At 38.5% G+C, this 23,667-nt stretch overlaps 1 protein-coding gene across 3 annotated transcripts in view; it reads right to left on the bottom strand.

Annotated features, from left to right (window-relative positions):
* LOC119732215 (leucine-rich repeat-containing G-protein coupled receptor 4-like) overlaps positions 1–23,278 on the bottom strand; it is a 34,856-nt gene extending 11,578 nt beyond the window's left edge. Inside the window, exons 1-16 of one of the 3 annotated variants that reach the window (XM_038205648.1) lie at positions 23,096–23,278; positions 22,282–22,413; positions 20,545–20,615; positions 19,445–19,632; positions 18,583–18,724; positions 18,280–18,406; positions 18,083–18,181; positions 15,110–15,189; positions 14,325–14,419; positions 5,756–5,849; positions 4,791–5,039; positions 2,131–2,511; positions 1,650–1,769; positions 930–1,114; positions 501–663; positions 195–305 (exon numbers count right to left, since the gene is read on the bottom strand). In XM_038205648.1, coding sequence (XP_038061576.1) covers positions 195–305; positions 501–663; positions 930–1,114; positions 1,650–1,769; positions 2,131–2,511; positions 4,791–5,039; positions 5,756–5,849; positions 14,325–14,419; positions 15,110–15,189; positions 18,083–18,181; positions 18,280–18,406; positions 18,583–18,724; positions 19,445–19,632; positions 20,545–20,615; positions 22,282–22,394 — 2,218 coding nt within the window. In that variant the 5' untranslated portion in view covers positions 22,395–22,413; positions 23,096–23,278. Of the gene's footprint in view, positions 1–194; positions 306–500; positions 664–929; positions 1,115–1,649; positions 1,770–2,130; positions 2,512–4,790; positions 5,040–5,755; positions 5,850–7,750; positions 8,036–14,324; positions 14,420–15,109; positions 15,190–16,614; positions 17,046–18,082; positions 18,182–18,279; positions 18,407–18,582; positions 18,725–19,444; positions 19,633–20,544; positions 20,616–22,281; positions 22,414–23,095 lie in introns of those variants that run through there. The other 2 variants (XM_038205649.1, XM_038205650.1) reach the window with 2 other exon arrangements.
* Between the last annotated feature and the right edge of the window lie 389 nt (positions 23,279–23,667).

Genomic DNA, 23,667 nt, shown 5'->3' on the forward strand with positions numbered 1-23,667 from the left:
TGCTTCTTACCAACCAGTATAAATGGGTACCAGCATTAGCTGGGGAGTAACCTGCGATGAACTGGCATTCCATCCAGGGGGAATAGAAATATTCTCAGTCGTTCATGCCAAGGCGATAAATGCCAGCCTGATGGGCCATATCGGCTTGGGGTACAATTAACTTCAAGAAGAGGAAAGAGTTATTTCCAACTTACGACAGTTAACTTCATCGTCCCCTTGTGGGCAGTCCAAGAAGCCATCGCAGTCATTCTCGCGATCAATGCAGAAACGGGAACCAGTGCACTGGTATCCCGTCTCACAATAGCCTGGGATAAGAAAATGGAATGCACTGGTAACCCACCTCACAATTTAGCATGGATAGGAACATAGAATTGATACACTGTATTGCAGCTATCTTTAAGGGTGCGTACTTCTGTTTCAAATCTGTGAAATTACGCTAACCTTCAGCACAGAATTTGTCACTAAAATTGTGCCAAAATTCATGTTAGACACCAAAATACCTTTCCCTTGACTTTCTTGGACCGTGATGGAAAATGCAGAGCCATTTCCTTGCGTGCCCCGATAAAACCTCAATGCCAAGGAAGTGCCATTGTAGCTGAGAGAGCGACTAGTGGTGTGTCTCTTCAAGGCCACCATATCATGACCAAAAATGTCCAATGGGCTCTGATAAAAAAAAAAAAATACCAAATGACAGGCAAAAACTAAGAAAACAAACTGTTTTTGTATTTACCAATGGCAGGATTAACACATGGCAGGCTTTAACACAAAATTTCAGTGTAGTTTTGAAAAGTTGGGAGGCGGGCTCACATTTTTTTTGAATATTTGAATGAAAAAATGCTAGTCGGATATCCTGTTGATGATAAGTAAACAATGATTAAAAGGTTTAGTTGAAAAATTCTCCAATTTCTCCAAAAGAGTTCTCAAAATACCTGCATTAGCAAGTAGTCGTTGCCTGGAGCAGCGAAGTCTAGCGTGATATTGTAACCATTGGAGGCCGTGAAACACCATTCAAAATACTCGGATCCATTGAGTTGGTGAGCGTTGCTATGGATGACATCATTGGGGTCAAGGGTCAACCGGAGGGGCAGAGTAGTGATGTTTTCTTGGCATGTGACTGTAAAAACAAACAAACGCCCCAACAAACAAACAAACAAATGATGTAAGTTGCTAAGAAGACACATTTTGGCAATGTAAAAAAAAATGGACTGTATTGACAAGGACAATCCGACACTGAAATATTTAGTAAAGATATAAGTTTCCTAATCCCCCTCTTTATCTTAATGGGAAATTCCAAAAGTTTCAACCAATAACATAGCTGCATCATCACAGAAGTAGTATTTTGTTCGACCGTAGATATTAATAGTAATAATAAGCATATATAGAGCACTTTTATGTTCAAGAGAAAATGTCCAATCATTTTACAGCTGAATAAAATCTAACTAAAAATATCTAAAGAAAACAATTATTAAAAGTTACAGGGAATGGAATGTTCCACATTTAACCATATTTAAGCCCCGCCCACCTTTGTTTGTCTGAGCTGCCATGGTCACCTGACCAAAACTCATGATCTAATTGGTCAATATGTAAGTTTGATTGCCGGGATGGGAGGGTCCATTGTGATGATGGACTATTTGTGTGCATTAACTTACTGCAATTTACTTCATCGTCTTCATGCGGGCAGTCAATGACATGGTCACACAGATGCTGATGGGCAATGCAGATGGTACTCATTCTGCACTGGTAACCGTCATGACAAATTGACTGGCCATCTGGTAACACAAAAAAAAGGACTGGAATGTTATTTTTTTAATTTAAAGAAGTTTGATCCAAAACAAGTCATGTGAGACAGACATATGAAATTTTGAGTCATAAAAAATTAATTCTTTTTTAAGCATTATAGAGAGATTTCGTACTAGACCTAATATTTATTATTTTAAATTTCCATAAATTTCTGCTCGTAATTTTCACATCTAATTTTGCTGAAAAACAAACAACAGATTACACCCTGCATGGTAGACAAACAAGCAGCACATAGACACACAAACGGAGGTAAGGACAAACAACAAGAAAAACAGCTGACAGGTCTCAAGAAAATGCAATGCAAACGATTTGGAATGCAATTATTCATACCTTGAATTTCAACTTCTTCTACCTCCATCGAGAATCCCCTAAACGTTGCCCGTCCACCGTTTCCTGTCTGGAAACTAATGCTCAAACCCACCCCCTGGTAAAGTAATGTCCGTGGAGGCACCCTTCCACTGTAGGTGGTTGTTACATCGAAACCCATCTCCGTGACGACTACAACATCACTAGGATGCAGCTGGATTTCATGGATCTTTAAGAGGATCCCATTGGTCGATGATCCGTTGGTGACAGATTTCCAGACCTCCCATTGGCAGTTGGAGTTGATGGGATATTCCATGGGGTATTTGGGGGAGGTAATAGTCCATGGTGAGGGTGAGGCAGACGGGGTTTCGAGTTGGATCTTTTGGATGATGCAATCAAAAAGAGCTGAAAAAAAGAGACCATAAATATTCAAATTGCACCTTTTAAAAAGTTCTAAAAGTCAGATTAAGGTTAGGTTTCCCGGGCTCTTCAACGAATTCAATTTTTTTTTTTCTATTAATACATTTTTACATCTGCAACCCTCTTTTTGTTTGGGCATAAAAGGCCCGCTTTGCAAGAAGACTGGCTACCGGTCCGTACATTATCGATACTGATTGTGGGATGGGAACCAGCCTACCCCACGAGAACGGAAATATTGTCTGGCAGCCAATAATTTGAAATTGTAAAGCAATAATTCAATAACTAAACATGGGATGATTTTTGGGGGATGATGTCTCATTCAAAAGTGAATAATGTTTGTGTTGCTAGAAAAAGAGCAATTTAGAAAAGGAATCTAGGATGAAACTTAAAAATAGCATGGGGAACGCATCTTTAGATGTAAAATAATGAGGAAAAAATAGACAAACGCAATGCAAACTTACTTCACTTTAGAAAAAGCATTTGAGTTTAAGTACAAAATTATTCAAAACAGCTAAAAATCTCCACATTTTTCAAAAGAGGATTTAATAAATTGAACAAACGAAAAGCCCCACTCTTCTAGCAAAACAATTTAGGCTGACTAATTAACAGATAAGTGAACAGTCATCCAGCAATCAATCAAACCTAATTCTCTGTCTTTTTGAGATGCCAAGTCCGTTTCTTGAAGTAATTGAAACAAAATTGTTCTGTCCTCACCAAGAAAAAAAACAAACTTCCTGAATATTCAATAAACAAAATGGCAAGATGCCTGCTCTGTGATCGCCCGATCGGGCACTCTTCAGGGACATTTTCATCTTGCCCCCGCAGTCGCCATGCGTAATTAAACCGTCGCGCAAACACAACGGCCACTCAGCTGGCCCCAATTTTCCATCTTTTCAATCATCCCCTTCAATGAAGCACCGGCGTTGAAGATCTATCACTCAATTTCTGTGCTTTTTAGAGATCTGGTTCGTGGTCAACAGAGGCCTGTTATATTGGGCAAGTTTGTTTACCGATACTGGATCAACGGCATTATAGCCTAGAGGTATGAAACGGCGATTTGTATAAACTGAGCTCTCGGGGACTACGGCAATTTGTTAAAACTGAGCTCTTGGGAAGACAAATTTAATGGGAAGAACCACTTAACATGACCTAAGCAATTTCGTACACAATTTGTCACTAGGCTGTTTTTCATGAAGGGGTTGATGGGAAATTCAAAAATTACACAATTTATTTTTTCTGTCCAACTTCTGTTGATGAAAATGGTGACAGATTGACTAATAGTCAGGCCAAGTAAAACAAAATATACCACTTTCTCATCTCCTTTGGCTCCTTTGGAATCAATTTTTCTTGGAAAATCTTGGGGGCGGGGGAAATCAAAAATAAAAGGGACCACTTCTTTCATTTTTTTTAGACAAGAAACTTTTTGATTTGCCTTTTTACTCTGTCTAAAGTACTTCATAATTGAAAAAAAAAATTGTTAGTTTGGTCTCAATTTTCTTTGGGTGGGGGGGATTTTTTTTGGGGGGGTGGGGGTTCTGGGACAGCCTTCTAACCACAAAACATATTTTTGTTTAAAATGTATTGTTTGAACCAGACATAAGTCGTAAAACTAATCTTTGGATATATCACTGTGTTTTCTAATCAAAGTGAATTGAAATAGAAAGAACAGCAAAAACCTTTTTATCCAAAAATAAATAATTTGACGACTAGATGCACACACACAGAGTCATTGCACAGCAAAAGCTAACGATTCATTGATTTTATTCACAGTGTTTTCAAAATGTATTGGCTATCGTTATGGCACCCGTAACACGATTTTCAAAAGCTATCCATACGGCATTGCAAAAACACCATTACGAATCTATCTCACATTTATTTATTAACTGCCCTTCCAACCAGAGTGCTTTGGTAGCTTGAGTGGTTAAATGTTGGACTACCGCATGCAGGACTTCCCCCAATCGAGTCTGACAATTTTTTTCTTTTTGTTCTTTTAATGGTTTTCTGTACTTTTTTGTTTTTAACCAAAACCTACTTTTTTAGTACAATAGATTTCAAATTTTTTTAGTGATCCGTGGCTTTGGAGGATTTTTTTTTTTTTAAAGAGAAATAAAGTTCGAGAACCGTTCGGTTCATAGTCTGGTTCCAAGAGCCAAAGATCTTGACGTTAAATACTGTCAGGTCAGGGAACCAGATGGTCACCTGCCATATTACGGCTATTGTTAAACAATAGCGACTGGTTTCCAACAACCTCAGGTTCAACTCACCTTCTGTTATGTTGACCCAGAACTTGCAAATTGCCTGGTTCCCCGCAAGATCAGAGAAGGTGTAAGTCACTGGTATGGAGGCCACAGGGAAATCGGTTCCGGGCCTGAAGTTATAATCGATTCGGACTTTTCCGGAATTGTCCACGGCCGTAGGGGTGGTCCAATAGACTTTCATGAATCTAGTTCCAAGGGGGACGGTACGGTGTATGTCTTGGGGGCATTTGGTTACTTTCGGCGGGATGGTGTCAACTGTAAAAATAATTTTGGTTACAAAAAAAGTTAAACAAACAAACTCCCAAAAAATCTATGCCCTTCTATTTTAGCCCTACACTCATTTCCTTCTTTGTAAAATTGAACACACAAAAAATCGTCCAAAGTCCGTAACAAATTGATATTACTCTAAAACTTCAAGAAAAACTTCAAGAAATTCTTATTTTTTACAGCACATATTTATCTGTGATGCAACAAGCCAGTCAAGCCTTTCTGTTTACTACTTTTTTTTCAATTTTTACTGGCATTCATTAACAAAAAAATCAGTAGACACAAAAATTGGTCATTCCATAATTTTGGGGTCCAATTTTTTCTGTTCCTGTTACATCTGATATAAGATTTTGTAAATTCGGGACACATTTTTTACGGCCTTCTCAGGAGTGATTATGTAAAAGCAAAGTACCTGCTAAACAAGTTTTAAAAAATAGTTTGTAAGCATTTGCAATGATACTTGCATGGCAAATTACATATGTCAGGTGTAACAGGGACTCAAAAAAAAATCACTCTTTTGGACAAAATTTTAGGGAATGACCAAATGCGGATAATCATATTATCACCAAAAAACTATTGCCTTAATATTTGCCTCACTTGTTTATAGAGTGACGATTCATTAGTTCATCAAAAAATAATCAGTCAAAATGGAAGAATCCTAAAAACAATAGATATCTACCAAGAAATGGAACTATTTTACTCACTAATGCCATATGTTGGTTGTATCACAAAAGCTGTTATGAACAGTACAGCTGTAATTGAACACCGATCCATCGTGCCGTCATAAATCCACAACTCCTAAAATGGAAAACACAAAGACATCAAATCAACTCTAAAAAAGTAATGTTGAGCACAGGACACTTTTACATAGACATATGGCAAGTGTATTTCTTACCATATCTAGTGTTGACACCGGTATCACATAATCTGTCCAAATATTTTTCTTAGGTTTTGTTACAAGTTATGTTGACAATCATGTTGAATTCATCATTCTATCAACTTACATTGGTTTCAAATTGTTCTCTAATACTGTCAAGTTGTCATTAAAACACGAAAAGCTGATGAAACTACGCAGGCCTGACAACCTTAACTCAAAGAACATAAATCTCGTCTCTCGTGCCAACAGTAGCTTTTTCGTCACAAAATAAATAGTTTAAACCCGGATAGTTTATCACAACCAGATAAATAAGTACATCAACAGTCCCAGCATGATCATGACAATGCCTAACAGAAACTCAGGAAATACGGCATGGAATCCCATTCCTGTGTTCAAACTTGGACGGAAACTGCTGAACAAATCCTGAAAACAGGAAATCATTTGTTTACAAAAAAAACCTGCTTTTGCATTTGATGAAGTGTAGATCTCCATGGTCCCATGGTTATGGTGTTTGACTCATGTGCCGTGGTACGTGAGTTCGAACCCAGAAGGGGAACATGGTGCTTGTGTTCTTGGGCAAGACACTTTACTACAATTGCCAATCTCCACCCAGGAGTATACATGGGTACCTGTGAAGGCAGAGACCAGAATGCGCTGATCTCGAGCTGCTGCAAAAACTGGTCCCATGGCCTGATGAACAGGGGTAATAATTGTGAAGCGTTTTGAGACCTTCAATTGTATAATGTGCTGTATAAGCACCAAGTTATTAATATTTTTTAAAGTGTTTTTGATGTTATAGGCTTACTATATTTCCATAGGTCTTTTAGTTTTTCTTGACCTTAAATTTGTACATTAAAATTACTAAGATTTGCTGGGCAACAATCAGATTTTGACTTTGATGTTATATTGTGACTATTTTTAATTCGGATTTTCCCTTAACTGTATTAAAAACTAACCAACAAAACAAAAAAAAATATAAAAATTAAAAATGTCGACCAGTCAACTTTGAAATGTATATGAACAGTTTACTTCCAACATGATATCCGTTTGAAAAAAGGGGAAACAGTTGCACATTTATCAAAGTCAAAGGGGTGGCAATCAATATAAGGCCAAAAAAATATATATATTCGGTCTCTGGTCAGACCAAAGTTCCGGAATTGACGCGGCCACGCGGCTTTTTTTTTTTTTTGCTTTTTTTTTTTTTTTTCAAGCTTGGATTGTACAGACAAGGTGGGTACTATTTTGCTTTTTGGGTGTCCTCATGTACATTGGTGTCCTCCATAATTTGCCTTGGTGCTTTCGATCATTTGCCTTGGTGCAATTTCCCATTCCTTGGTGCTCTTTGGTAAAAACAATTGAGGAGGTGCGGAAATAGAGGGCGCTGTTGGAGCTACCGCGGAACGTTTTGGAGAAAAAAAAGATCGACGCGCACGCTGACCAGAGACCGACTTATTATTTTTTTTGGCCTAACAACTGCTTCTTAACTTCATTCTTTTTGCTGAACTGTCTTCTTAAATTGTGCTTAATTTATCAATCTTGAAGATATTGACCTTGGGCAGAGAGAGCAGGATTCTAAAGGAGAACAAAATGACGTTATCTGTTTATCACCTTTTGGACATAAATTCATAAATTCAAAGACACTAGTTGTTTGTCAATTTTCCCAAGGCTAAATAACTTTGTGTCGGGAAAAATACAAAGACATCTGCATTTAAATGGAGATTTACAAAAAACAAAACTCAAATACATGTATTTAACATTCAAAAGGTAGATAATTTATAAATGACAATTTGAACTAAAAAATGGCAAAAAAAGATTCACCCACCTTACTTTTGAGGAATGCTGCCACAGCGACCGAAGTTGAAGGATTGCGTCCACTCAAGTGAAGATTCCGTGAGAGAGCGGGGCTTATGAGATGCAACGCCAGTGTTGCCCCTCAATAAATACTTGTCATTATCAACGATGTGTGACCAGCCGACAGGGTAATCTATCACCAGCTACTGCTGTCATTAACGACTCATTCGTCCAGCCCACATATGCAATTACCATTCCAGCTGTTATTCGGGCTTTGTTTTGGGATGGGGGCGTGACGCAAGACTTGTCAAGTCCTAAATTGAACGTGACTGCAGCAATGACGGATTTCACAAAGGCGATTTCAGGATTTCAATCGTTACACATTTCCACCTGTATCCACTTGGGATTTGAAACACACCTCCTGGCGACAACTTTAATTCCCCCAAATTTGTAGGTACACAGTTCGGTTTGGATGGGTTGGTTTGTAATCTATGACAACAGGCAATAATTGTCAGTCTTTTGCCGGACTGTGCAGGCACGCCGATATGCACTTAATAACATCTCCGAGTTTGGATTATAATTCTACAGAAACTGAACAATGGTGTCTCAAATTACAACTGGCGGTCATCACATCAAGGGGAAACAAAAAACAAAAAAAAGAAAGAAAAGGAATTGTATGAGGTCGAGTGGTTGACCATTGAGTTCGAGTTATCCTACAATTTCGGGCTTTCTTTTTGAATAACAAGAGCTGATTGTTCTGTTCATATAGAGAAGTTTCAAGGGATCATATTCCTTTTGAAAATTTGTTGGAAATTGTGTTGTCTAAGGCAATTAGCAACAGGTAGTTTTATGAAAAAATGCTCGGTACTTAAAAAAATTGGTCTCAAATGTGTAAAAATTTTACATTTGTCAAAAATTTGAAAAATCTCCATCTTAACTTTTATCGTTTCTGACATTTTCAGTGGTCCAAGTAGAAATTTTCTATTTTCCCCATTTATCACACCAAAAAAACCCAACATGGAAACACTTATAGCAAATGGAAACAAATGCCCGAGGCAAAATCCGGGACATTTTTTGCATGAACACAGATCAGCACACATTTATCCATTTGTTGCCATGGGGAAGTCACCCGTTAAAAACGCTTGATGTAATGTACGTTAGTGATGCAGTGTGCGGCGCAGTTAAAACAACAAACAATGTAGTTATTGATTGATTTGATACGACAGAGACTTTGACGCAGAATTGAAATATTAATTTGTTTTTGTTCCCAAAACAAGACACGAGGCATCACAATAAAGATGATGATAAGGTCCCTATGGTGACCACATAAAAGGAAACAGAACATGACAATTAACCTTTAAAGGTTATTTTATTAATAAATTATTGGTTTTGATGGACCACATACATCGCTAATGACATCATTATGATGTCATGAACAAATTTGCAAATGAGTACTACCTGTTGATTGCCTACACTGGGGACACGGACTTTCCATTTATATTGTAGCAGAGGTTCATTACTGCAAAGTAATTGCAAAAATTAACAAATCCTTGGCCTATCATCTTTCGGTAAAAGGGTAGGCGTAGTACTGGATATAAATTGTTCAGTCATTCTTGCAATGAATTATGCAGGAAAGTCACATAAACATGTGCATTAGGGCTGCAAGTGCAAGCTTAAGGGGGAATAAAACATGCTTTAAAAGTTACTCAAAACGGACATGAATTAGTTCTAATCCGGTACCCTTAAAAGCTTATTAATGCAATTTGGTTTTTCTTTGAACTTTAATGGGCTTTGAGGTTCAAGTTAACAGTGTTTTGAAGATTACAGGTTTAAATCCTGCTTTGGTCAAGTTTTATGACTAATCCAAAAAGTTATGGAACAAATTAAGTATGATTTTTGGTTTATTGAACTACAGGAGACATAATACATGTTAGGTACAATGGTACGGATAAGCATGGCATTTGCCGCTCAGTCAGAGTGTGTCATGAGAAAGATATTTGGCTATAGGGCCATCGCAGATTTGTCCTTGGTAAAATTGTAGGTAGAATAACATGCACTGGTAGCCATTTTGAACATTGTTGGTTATTCTACCAACTTTTTTTCAAAGAACAAATCTGTGATGGCCCAAATATCTGCCAAATGTTATGCTTGCATCATCAAATGTGAGGCACAGAATTTCCCCAAATAATTCCCCTTTCTGTCCCACTACAAAACCACTGACCACAAATCCTGGTCAGTGTTGGTCAATAACAACGAAGGCCCACACATCCTGTTTCCATGTGGTCATGGAAACAGATGGACAATTCATTGGGGCCGATTCCATGAAATAAGTTTGTACTGTTTTAAAGCTTCCAAGAATTTGATGAAGCTTTGTCAATTAAAACTAGGCTTAATTGTTACAGAATCACCGACAGCCAAAAAATAAATTAAAAATTGGCACCAGAACGACAGACTTATCGGAGCGACCAACATTAATTCACCGACAGGTTGGTGAAGATATCTTGGTTTCACGGTCTGCATCCCATGTGTGACATTTCTGGTAATTGGACAAGGCGGGTAGTTCAAGATACCTTGACCATTTACCCGAAAATGTTTTAACAGTGCAGGCAGGAATATGTAATTTGAGAAAGAAGGGTGCAGCCATTTTGGGATATTGGTGAAGGGAGGGGAGGGGGGCGAGGGGGGGGGGGGGTTAAAAAACAAGACAAGGCACGCCTGTGAAGCTGGTCCCAGAGTGCCTCAAGTTTTATTTGAGTGATTCATACAGTGTTTAACTTATGTGCCATGGTACATGGGTTCGATGCGTGACTGGGATACATGGTGCTTCTGCCCTTGGGCAAGACAATTTACCACGTTTGCCTCTCTCCACCCAGGAGTATAAACGGGTACCTGTGAGGGTAAAGACCAGATTGCTCTAATCTCGAGCTGCTGCAGAGAAATGGTCTCATGGCCTGATGAACAGGGGTAATAATTTGAGAAGCACCGTGAGACCTTCAATAAAGCACTATAAGCACCTTTATTATTATTATTATTATTATTATTATGATTATTCTACTGAATGCTATAATAGGGGGCGACAGATTATGCTTATCGTGTCTGCACTGTCCCCCTTTTGTGAAAACAACCCTTATTAGGACAAGGAGTTTTATTATTGCAAACCATCTAGATCGATTCCTAGTGGTCCAAAACGTACCTATACCGAATTTCGTGGAGAAAGGATAAGGTAAACTGGGGTTAGGTAATTATTAACTACTTCTGCTACAGTTGTTGGTTGAAAAAGAATGAAAAAAGGGAGAACAATAAATGGGGGGGGGGGGACAAATTGCTCCCAACTTGATTTACCACTTCAACAATTCATTAGCTTCAAATAGGTTATTCCTCTAATGTGGGAAACAGATTATCTTTCAGACTGTTGGGAATTCCCCCAAATCGACTCCAACTGCAATTTTTTAATTAGTTTCTTCCCTTTGCACCACCCGCTGAAAAACTTGACAAACCCATTCACCGTTAATGTGCTAGCCTTGATGAAATTATTATCTCAATCCATCAAGAGCGTTTATTGGAAAAGGTGAGAGTTTGAACTGACATGCGCTGCATCAAGTATTTCATTTCAAAACTGTCTCTTCGAAGACACAAAAACAAAATCCGGGAGCTGATAGATTAACAAACGCACTTTCTTAGAATCAGAATCGTAATTTGAGCTCTGCAACTGACAGCAACATTTAGTCAAGATTTTGCTGACAAGTCCATGGATCTAATCTCGTCAATTTAGCGAAGAACGATTTAACAATCTGATGAATGATTTGTAGAAGCATAAAGCCCCATTACTTGAAATGGCTGTTGTAACAAAAGTGCACGCGGGTGATAACGGTCATGTTACAAAGTCTGTTCAACGTGGATAATTTTTTTAAAATCTTGAACCAGTTGTGGGCACAGGGGGGTCTGTGGGCCTCCCCCCCCCCCTCGAGTGGGGAAAAACAGAAAAAGGGCCAAAAGAAAGCAACGCCTTTGTAACTCCCCCCCCCCCCCCTACAGAGCTACAGTTTGAACCAAATCAAATGCGACAACTTCCTAAATCCTTTTGGGCAAGTCCAAGAAATCATGCAGGCTATCGATATGTCCCATATGGAACAAAAGTTTAACTGTTTTATTTAATTAAGATATCATGAATTTCTGTGTTTTTATTCAACTGTTCAATCAAGGAGAATACCCACAAGAACATTATGTCATTAGTCTTTGAGATGATTATGTAATTAAAGAAAACATGGCATTACATTAAGGACAAAAAGGAGACCTTTTCTTGGACATGTCTCTTTAATTAAAAAAAAAAGTTCAAATGAAAATATTTATTCACACAATTTTGTGTAAAATCGAATCATATTTAAAAAAAAAAGTGTTATAAGGCCGTTGAACTTTTAATAATTTTGAAAAGGTACCTTGAAATTTACTCAAACATGTCAAATTCACGCTCCTCTCCACTTCAATACTCCCGATGAATAATGTTTTTATTTCTACCGCTACACTATACAATGCAAGGTTATTGATTGACCAATAATACATGTAGTTGAAATTTGTACTTGATGTTATTTTCCGCATCATTGTACACGCTGAAATCAGATCAAGACTGCCCCACTTAACATCAAATTGATTTTGCAGAGAAATATGTTCTCTGGTAATATAATTCCCGCCTACAATCTAGGCTGACAGATAGATCATAGGGAAATACACCATTCAACTGTGTTTCGTACATGAACATGTACTGTACATGTACAGCCAAAGATGTGTATCTCTTAATTAGGGCTGTGCATTGGAGCCAGGTACCCGAGTACCAGGTACTCTGATGTCAGGAACCGGTTCCAGATTATGGGACCGGGTACCAGTTACCAACTTTACATATTACTAAGTAACTTCTCCGACCATGAAAAAGAAAGGTTGTGAATTTCATTTGTGGAGAATTTTCAGAATGAAAACCAGGCTACATGGAAAACCGAAACAGATTCACGTTGGTGACGCTTGTGAAAATGCAATTTACACCGTAAGCTATATGTTATTTAGCTACACTATCATGCTGTATTGACACACCGATGTGGTAGTATTATTGTGGGGACCTTTATGAACAATCTGTCCAGCAACTTCCGAGATTTACATTTTGGGGTTGGGTTTCTTTAACAGGTTCTCGGGTACACCCCTATTCTTAATAAGGCCAAATAAATATTTTTGAAGATGGCCGCCAGCTTTTTTTTTTAAATGGCCGTCACCTGGACTCAGGAAATGACATACCAGATATATGGGCTAGATGCAACAGACAAAGAGGCCAAAATGATGTCGCTGTTTAAAATTTATCCTTTTTTTTTCGTTTAAAAAAATTAATAAATAAAACGGAGACGGCTTCCAAAAAGGAATCGGGCGGGGACGCTAAACATGTTTGGTTTTGGCCTAACGTGTTTATTTCACAATATTCCTAACATTTTAAAGACAGTCCAAAATGCTGTGTTTATTTATAAAACTATAAATATAAGTATCGTTTTTGGTATGCGGTAACACCATGTGGTATTAAGTACTGCTCAGTCGCTCAGTGGATGTTTAGTTCTGATAAAAACTTGTCCTGCTTATTATCAACTTTCGCCGAGTACTTTTTAGTTCTGATAAGAACAGTCCTGCTTAGTTCTACAAGAACTTGTCTTTGGTCTCAACGTTTCGACTAGCCTGCTCTAGTCACCGTCAGGAGACTGAGGATCATGTGAACTTATAAATATAAGTTTACATGGTCTTGTGTGTCTGGCAGTCGAACAAAATATACATAAATTTGTATAACTTTGCATAAATTTGCATGAAATTTCCACTCTACAGGAAAGACTTTCAAAAAAGTTAAGAAAATATTTATTAACAAAGTGCTATCAGAAAAGGAATGATCAATTCTATACACAATCTTAATCCAAAAACCACTTTCCTTAATTCAGTACAGAAACCTTTAATATTAGTTTGATACGACAAGAAAGTAATTCCTCCATGATGGCGACAAATGAAAGCAAATAAACAAAAACAAACAAAACAGAATTTCATAATTTACAAACGAAACCAAAAAAAGTGCAAAGTCCTTTTCAAAAGGATCATCTTGTAAAGAAATGCAGTTGGAGGCAATACATAAAAACTATTTCATTCATTTACTTCAAGTTGATTGATTTCTTGCTTTTCTCCTTTATCACGATCGGTCACCATCTCTATACCTTCGTCAGGACAAAACTTATTTCAGATATCAAGCTCAATAATAAAACAAGGCATTTCTTCCTTTTTAATTAAATCTTTTACAACAAAGAAATTTTTTAGTCCAACAAAATCATCTGTCATCATCTTTCTGACAAATTACCGGCATCGCCCGATTCATTGCGACAATTTTTTGTCGCGTTTAGTCCTTGCCTGCTTTTAAGAATTGACAGCGCGTGATCGATATCGAGTTCCGAAACCTGCAAAAACATGAAAAATTACAACCGTTGGATTTTAAGTTAGTCTCGATGATGTTGCCTCTGTAGTTAGGAGGTACACCTACTTAGAGCATTAGATTATGTTGCTGTGCGGCAAAACTTGGAAGAAATGTGGGTACTTACCAGAGTGTGATCGTTCAGAAACGTACTGATATAGTACATGGGTATATTCTTCTCTGCTAACGGTTCAGAGATCTGAGCGGCTATACCACTCTCATCTGGGGAAATAAAGGAAAAATGTAACCAAAGAAATATTAATTTTCGATGATGGAAATACCTGACAGGCAATTATGTAAATGTAGAACATGACCAGTTTTTATGAATAATCCAAAAGACTAGAGGCTTGCATTTGTCATGGTCTTTGTAACAAACTTTAGGTGCATGGGGTGCAGAACCATTTTGACTTTAGCCCTGGAAGTAAAGGTCAAGCGACTTCATGTACACGACAAAAATGTTTATTGAGGCATGGTCTATCAGATAACAAAGAATGAGCATGATTCTTCGTTTTTTCATGAGTTACGGTTGAAACAAAAAGGTCACTTTTTTTTAAGTAAAATCACTTGTAATTTGATACCTGATGACGCTATCATGACATCACACTTGTATGCATACCTCTGTATCAGGATTAATGTTCATGCCAATTTTGAAGTTCATGCGTTTTTAAACAAAAGCTGCGGAGAATTATTGTCCAGAAAAGGAATACAAATTATTCAGAGAAATCTTAGCAATCTTCTGCATTTACTAGTGCCATGTAAGGACCACTATTCTATAAACAAGCTCACTCCTACTCCCACCCAAAAATATTCAGAAATTGCTTTTTAATCTTCTACACAGCAAAACTTAGTAAATAAACAAATCCTGATTATTAAACATGTCAAGGAAACAGACAGTTGACAGCGAGCGCTTACCGAACCCCAGCGGAAGGTTGCCGATCTTGATCATTCTCCAATATTCCTCTGCTCCGGTGCAAACGCTGCCGGCGGGAAATCTAGAAATGTAAAAATAAACAAAAGTTGACAAGGTGAGAAAATTCAGACGGCGGAGGTTTGATGCAGGAACAGAAATAAAATTGTGAAAAAGGCAAGAACGTGTTTTGCTCATGTTTTCTTGAATATCTCTTGAAGCTGGTCATCTTACGTCTGGTCGTTTCAAACTGTTTTACCCCAAACTGTCCAAAGAAGGTTTTTCACATACATTTCCAAAACAACGGAACTCGGTGGTGCATTTAACCAGAAGAATGCAATCAAGATATCAATAGAAAGCTTACGGCCCCTAGTTTATGATAAAACCATAATAATGCTCAAAGTTATAGTTTGGTTATACTCGGGGAACTGCCAGTAAAGTGAAATCTAGCCCCACAAATGTGGCCAATTTTATACTGGACTACCTCCGTAAATAAAGGCCACACTTGGAACATGTATCCGAAAATGAAGGACTTGGTCAAGTTTTGATTTTCATATTAAGACTTTGTCTGTAGTTTGTATGCTTTAGAAGTACACTCGCCCTCTTATAGTTATAGAAAGGAAGTTCGGCACTTTCCCAGGTTCCTTTGCACACCTTTGCATATCTAAATTCCAACATGAAATAACACCAAAAAAATAGACGTCTGAAACATGCTAGCCCCATAAATATTGCCAATTAACTGGACCTCCTCCGTAAATAAAGGCCACACTTCCACCATGTACAAAAACATGTCAAACTTTGTCAAATTTTGATTTTCACATTAAGGCTTAGTTTCAATGTAGTTTATTTTTGCTTTACTCACTCTCATTATAGGCTAATCAGAAAGTGCTGCCTTTTTCAGATGTCTAATTTTCGTGAAATTTCATGTTGAAATTTTGATACGCAAACATGTGCAAACGAATCAAGAAATTTAATGAAAAATAGACATCTGAAAAAGGCAGCACTTTCTGATTAGCCTATAATGAGGGTGAGCATGCTTCTAAAGCAAAAATAAACTACAAACTAAGCCTAAATTTGAAAATCAAAATTTGACAAAGTTCGACATGTTTTTGTACATGGTGGAAGTGTGGCCTTTATTTACGGAGGAAGTCCAGTAAATTGGCCACATTTATGGGGCTAGAAAAATGCCAGACTTCTTGTCTATTGCTATTAAGAGGGCGAGTGTGCTTCTAAAGCGTAAACAAACGACAAATATAGTTTAAATATGAAAATCAAAACTTGACAAAGTTCTACATTTTGGGGTACATGTTCCAAGTGTGGCCTTTATTAACGGAGGTAGTCCAGTAAATTGGCCACATTTATGGGGCTATTATGAGAAGTAAAAAAAAAACAGGGAAATCAGCAGATCCAAGGAAAAGTTGCATGCCTAAATCAAAAAGTAAAGTAAAATGAACGAGCATGGCTGCCATGGGGCACAGGGCACATGAATGCATGTAAAAGAATAACTTACATACGACACCAATAAGTTGGCAACTGAAGTTGGGTTACAATTCAAGCCATCGTAGCAGATCCAAAAGTAAAAGAAATCAAGCTCAGAGAGACATGCCTCTCCTACCACACCCAGTCCTAAATCCTCAGTGGGCAACATGTGCTCAGGGTTTTATACCACTACTGCTAGCCCAGTACTTTTCCACTGAATTAGAATGCAAGGTAAGAAATTTATGCAAATAATTAAGAGCAACAACTGCCTTAATCCAGTGACCTGCTTTTGGAGAGCCCCAACTAAGCCATGAATTGTACTAAATGTGCTCAATTGAATAAAAGGTCAGACTAGTAAAGGAACAATTGGCTTGGCCAGCTGGTGGAATTTCTAATGTACATGCCCACTCTGGTATGTCTAGTGAATGACTTTTCTGCTGGCAAGATTATCAATGGGACTACAAATTATTCCATAATCTGACAAATTAAAGTGATTTTCACTACAATATATATTAGGCCCCCCTGAAAAAAGAGTTCTGCTTCTGGTTTATACCCTACCTACTCTATTTTGACAGCCCCTACCCTTTTTTTGTTTTGGAGACAAATTAGGAAAAAACCCTGAAACTATCAATTACTACATTTTACCCTTGACTACATGCAGACAGCTCCATATGATCGTGCACAAACAAAATTGCAAAAAAATAAAACATTTCCCTACCTACCTACCCTATTTTCAAATGCCATGTTATGCCAATGATTATTTTCTTTTTTAAGCCTTACACACATCTGCCGATATGCCAACCATTATAGCCCCGCCTCCTTATGTTTTGACCAATCACAGTTGTCATTATGCCCGACATGCATGCAGAAATGTCCAACATGCATGACTCACATATCATGCACACGTTTGAAACATGCAGTAAAGTATGTTCAGAACTATTTCTATTTCGGAACGTGTGGTGCTACATCATTATTACCCCTGCTCACCGGGCCAATGAAACATTCCAAAGACAATCTCGGCTCCCTGGGGAGTATGCAGCTCAATGCTGCCATTTTGGTGCAAATCAGCTAAACTAAATCACAGTAACCATCTCTGCCCTCGCAGGTATCCATTTACTCCTGGGTGGGAGAGGCAATTTGTGAAAAGTGCGTTGCCCAAGGACACACGCACCATATCCCCAGGCTGGACTCAAACCCACAACCTGCAGAATTGACATATCGCGGTAGAATCGCGTCAATGCAGCTTGTGAAATATTGTCGAAATACATGATACACAAATGGACGCGAAACGCGCAAAATCTGAGACAAAGTTTAGTGTACAAAATGCCATAGGGTTGTCTAAGGGGCGTGGCTAACTTGCAAACAGCGATAGGTCAATTACTGGAAGACTTTGGATTCTATACCACACAAGAGCACGGAACTCTATATAAAATCCACTTTCCATATCTTTGAGGTACTTCCAACAACACACAGACAAACAAACAGTGCGAGTGACTTACAATGCTAACGATTCTGTGTCCACAACCAGTGATATCCGATCACTGATGATGGACAGCGATAAAAACCGCTCGTGCCCATCCTTCGGCGCAGGAAGAAAACTGAAAATGAAAAGAAAAATTTTTAATAACAAATAATGTCAAATTAAGAAATTTCATTTAGCATGAAGCTTATCGTGATGAAACTCTACGACTGTTACCTGTCTGAATAAAACATGAGTTGCAGCAGTGTGATGGCTATGTGTGACAGAAGTTCAGGCTGCAGACTCGTCATCAGGAAACGGTTGTCTGGACTTCGGAAGGAATGCACAATGGGTCTTGGTGATTCTGTGTTACAAAGGAAAGACCAAAAAGCTTTTGACATTAAAAAAAAGAGCCTATTTCAGTGGAAAGTGATTATGATTCGACTTATGACCGACTTGTGATTTGACCTGTAATTGGCTTGTGATGACTTGAGATTGACTTGTGACTGATAATGACGTGTCTTAAGACAACATTCTTACTTGGTTCTGTAGGCATCTGAAGAACTGCATCCTTTGATTCTTCTGACGCAACTGGAAACAACTCGCCCTCTGAATTCTCTCGGAATATTGCAAAGTGCGGCCGCAGACACTGCACAACCTGATCATATTGTGTATCCTTCACCTGGGGCAAAGGAACAATTCAAATCATAACTCCTAAACAGAAATTGCCAAATTCAGTGGAACAAAGGAAATTGAACCCTAAACCTCCAGATACTTTGTCTAAAACCCTCTCAAACTTACCAACATGCAGCACTTGCCAAAATGACAAGCCTGCTCAGTGTAGCAAAATCCATCAGGTCAAAAGTCCCAAGGCCAAACTGCCTCAGAGTGTGTGGTCACCGAATGCAGCAGGATACAACTGTGGCATTGTTCAATGGGATTAGCTCTCATTGTTTCAGACGAATTGGCCGTTTATGCACTGGTGTTGATGGCTAATGCAGCAAGGTCCCACAGACTTTTACACCTGATGCACTGTGTTGCATGTGGCAGAGTTAAGGTAAATGTACACTCACTACGGCCAAACCAAACTATGAGGCTAATGAAAGAGTCAGGTTGGAGCAGTGGTTACTGTCCTCGCCTTCCACCGAGGTGGCCCGGGTTCGATTCCGCTCCTGGTCCAAAGTGGATTGGGTTTCAGTCCCTACCTGATTCCGTGGGTTTCCCCCAGAATGTTCTTCTGGGGTTTTCCTCCCACCTCTAAACCTGTAATTTCTTCTCATTGTCTTCTCTCTAGACAGGTTTTTTTCAGGCTTACTAGCTACAGTGCCTGGAACGCTTTTGAGGGATCCTTGGTTACACGACCAGAAATAAATAAATTAAAATTTTAAAAAACTGCACCTACGAATATGAAATCTGTCTGATACGTGGACAGGCTGAAGATGGAAATGTTCTTGTCAGCGAGGAGCATGACGAGAGACTTGGTTGTCTTGGTGAGCCCAGCGTTGCCATCAGCGTCTGTGGGACTCGGTATGGCGTTAAGGACAAGCCACATTGTGGGCTGTACCATTAATTCAGTTCTACAGGGGAGCTCTGAGGGGAAATAAAACAGAGAAAATTTCAGGTTTTTGCCAATCCCAGAGGACCAACCTAGTGTTCGGTTTGTACCGATTTTAAGGCCCGTCTCAAATCATACATGGGACGAGTTCCAGACAAGTTGTGGGTAGAATCATTCACTTTGTCCGGAAGAAGCTCTGCATTTGTCCCGGACATGTTCCGGGGAAATTTTCATTGGCAACTGCTTGACTCACCAATACTGATAGCTTCATTGCGGGAAGATTGCAGGGAAGTTGCTCACAATCCTGCAACTTATACCACATACTAACACTCCAGTGTTTATTGTTATCACAGTTACTTTAATAGTGTCATCATTTTGTATAAGTGGCTTAAGCTGTGGTTTTTGCAGAGTCCGCTATATGTAAATTAGGTAGTTGCCCACTGGGTTGTAATAGGATTACAAAACCACACTGTAACGACTTTGTACATGGTCCTAGCTCTATGGTTCTATAGAGCAAAGAGCAAGTTCCTAGCCCTATGGTAATTCTTTGGGGATTCAGCTATAAAAGGGGTTAGATTTGGTATGTTATGGTTTATCAATGTGATGTGAGAGATGTCATCACAGGTCTGTATATAGTAGATTAGTTGAATAACATGAAGTCTGGAACTTCATTGAAACTGTGAGCCTTGAAGTGTTACACCTGTGGACATTTCACTTCAGTGTTATGTGATAATTGATTCTCCAAGACTGTGGCCTACAATCGCAGGGCTTGACGTCGGCCCGATCGCGCTACCCGGGATTGACCGACGAGTGGACTGAACTTAACCAAATTGACGCCGTAACCGATTAATATGGTCGCTATGCATAAGGTCTATAGCCATTCTGAATCAATTTGAGCTTTATAAAGTTTGTCTTGTCTTGATTCTCGATCGCCTCATGACACTCACCGCTGAAGCCCTGCTCGTCAACGATAAAGGAAAAATCGTCACAGGTTTCTGTGAAACTGAAAAACTTGCAGCTGTGAAAGAAACAAATTTACATGCACCAATAATTCAACTGTCAATTTTCATCAATGCTCACGGCTTAAGCCCGGTTCATACTTCTCGCGAAAGCATGTGCGAAGCGAAATTCATGTCGTCAACAATGGTGGACGCCCTTCGAATGTATTGTTGACGTTCACGTGAAGTATGAACCGGGCTTTATAACTGTAAAATACAAAATACTGGTGCTTGTACACAAAACATGTACAAGCAACGAAAACAGGAACAGATAATTTCAAGATGCGTACTGGAACGATGGGTACAAGGGTACACCCCAGTATGTGGACCAAAAATGTGTCCATCGAGTTCATGAATGAAAGTTCAAATTAGAGAGTTCTGCGCCCATGGATTTGGGGAATGCACCGCACCTCTGGCATGGACTTAAGGCTTCCAATTCTGAGCATTTTGGATGGTTGGGTCTGAATGGGCGCTATTTAGCCATGTTGTGGAGGGATCCTTTTTCAAAATGGCTACTTTTCCAGTTTGGGAAACATCATTCGTTTTAGGGGTGGTCTTCTTTGGGTGAGAATTTCTCCAAAAAGTCAATGGTCAACCCACGAAAAATTGAAAAGAAAATGAAAGCCACATGTTGATCATCATTTTTAGTCTGGACACCTGTGTGAGAGTTCTGAGTTTTTTTTAAAGATTTTGAAGTATGGGGACTTATCACTGGTGTCAATGAGATTTTTTACCCTGGGGTATGTGAACCCCTTATGCGCTTAAATAACTAGCACTGGGAGACGATATGTGTGTATTTCCAAATAATGGGCCTTATTCACAAGTCCGTCATATGGAATTGAAAGTGAAGTAAAAATCTTCATTTTTGAAACTTGCGAAGAAAAATGAAAGCAAGTATACTCATTAATTCAAGTCTGCTTCAATTTGTAATGAAACGTTCCCCAATGTTTTAAATACATTCAGGGAACTCAACAAAAATGGCCGGGTACTCTATACAGTTACCGGCCTGTCAATAGAGGGTGGTATATATATTTAGCAGTGACACATTTATTTCATCTCCTTGGTTTTTTTAAGTGTCAATAAATCAAGTTCAGATAACATAGTCTGAGTTCTTTGAAGTGTAGTGTCCAGTCACTTCAGAATTATGTTCTCTGCATAATTATTAACTAAACATTGAGAGGAACAAAATGTTCATTTGAAGCTCAAGTTGTGAAAGAGTTCTGTGATACGATTATGCTTGCGAAATTGCAACCATTCAGTATTTGGAAAGGCACTTTTAGATCTTTTCCTTTGTTTTTAGCAAACAAGAAGAAGTAATATCGCAGTCAAAAGTAGATTATTCTGCCACAGAATTATTATTTACCAGGATTATTCGGCCCTTAGGTGTACAATCACTTTCTTTTTTTTCCTTATTTTTTTTGTATTTCCAAGATGACTGTGTACTTGGCCCAGTTACTGGCCCGTCAATAGAGGGCAGTACATATATTTAACAGGGCACCATGTTCTAAAAAAAAAAAGATTATCCTACTGAATTTTCAATGTTTCCACAAAAATCTAAAAAATACTTTTTTCCAATTTTGGGTGTCTTCAACAGTCTACAAACTCTCAACTACAGACTGCTTGGAGTGACCAATAGTTTAAAGTTGCAACTTTGGGCAAGTTGGGCATAACAAATCCAGGGCCTACCATGTGTGTTGGTGCAACAGTGTCAGCCTTATCAGCGAATGCGAAAACAGGCCAATGTCTTTTTTCTGGATGGACGCGATGTGAAGTCGATGCGGCAATATGTGGAGTTCCATGCTGTCGATTTATACACCGCTGTCAAGAAAGTAGACATAGCACAATTTATGAATCAAATTAAAAAGACAAGATATGTGCAAAATGTAAGAAAATTGGAGGTAGCAAAAACGAACCCGGAGGGAATGAAAAAAAACTGGTGTATTTTTTACAAAGGCCTAAAGCAGATGATACTTGATAAATGTTATGAAACAAAATTTCAAACAAAACCTTAAAACGACAAACACATCATGTTGGGTATGACAAGCGAGTAATCTTGTGTGGGCAGTTAACGAGTAAAATGTTTTGTTTTTTCCTTTAGTATTTACTTAATATTCCCCACATTAATTAACCCACCAAAACCTGTGATTTTAGTGTGAAATACTTTGAAGTTTTGACCTAAATTAAATAAGTAGGACGAGGCCCCTAAATTGTGTTAAAACATATATAGTCCATTTTCCAGACCTGGAATGTCCTAGTACTAGTTAAATATCAAGGCTCTGGGCACGATTGTGATTGGTCAATGTAAGTCACTGCAAGCTTGAAATCGTGATCCTGATTGGTCAGTATTCAGGTATTGGCAGGCAACTGCCCATACCTGCATACAGTGTACATGTACATGACTGAACTGCAACTAGGCTAGGGTCGGGGTTCCGTAATAATTTAACAGTTCTGATATATTCTTTAGAAACTATTTAAAATATTCATTTCACACAAGACCTACCAGTGGTATGTATCACACAAGCTCCGAGTTATATGCACTGATGATGTACAATAAATCGACAACACAATTTTATGTTGACATTCAACACACACGTGTTTGGATGGTCAATGTCTCCACGATATCGACAGAGGGCGCTATTACACAAATACAGTCACGGAACTGGCATGAAACAATTCGGTCAATTCCAGACGATAAATCGAGAAATACCTGTTGTATTGAATTGAAATTTCGTCTAGAGATTGGTTATAATATATTACACATTTCACTCGAAACAAGTACGAAACAATAACCAAACGATGTAGTGATTTAAGCGCGAAAACTACAAGCCGAATTGAATTATCTTTCTATTTAAGAGGGCGCGCTACACAAATAACGGTTGCACCGCAATGAACTTTTGTCACCGCCAAGAAAAACCTGCCTACAAAAACAACCCCTTTTTTCCCGGACGATAACTCACAAAATTCCATCTGTATTTGATTGACACTTTGTCTATTGATTTGTGGTTACATATTACACATTTCTCTTGAATATTCAAAGAAATTGTCAAACAATAACAATAATAGAATCAAAAA

Source organism: Patiria miniata, unplaced genomic scaffold (genome assembly GCF_015706575.1).
Source record: "Patiria miniata isolate m_02_andy unplaced genomic scaffold, ASM1570657v1 HiC_scaffold_24, whole genome shotgun sequence".
NCBI classification, from domain to species: Eukaryota; Metazoa; Echinodermata; class Asteroidea; order Valvatida; family Asterinidae; genus Patiria; species Patiria miniata.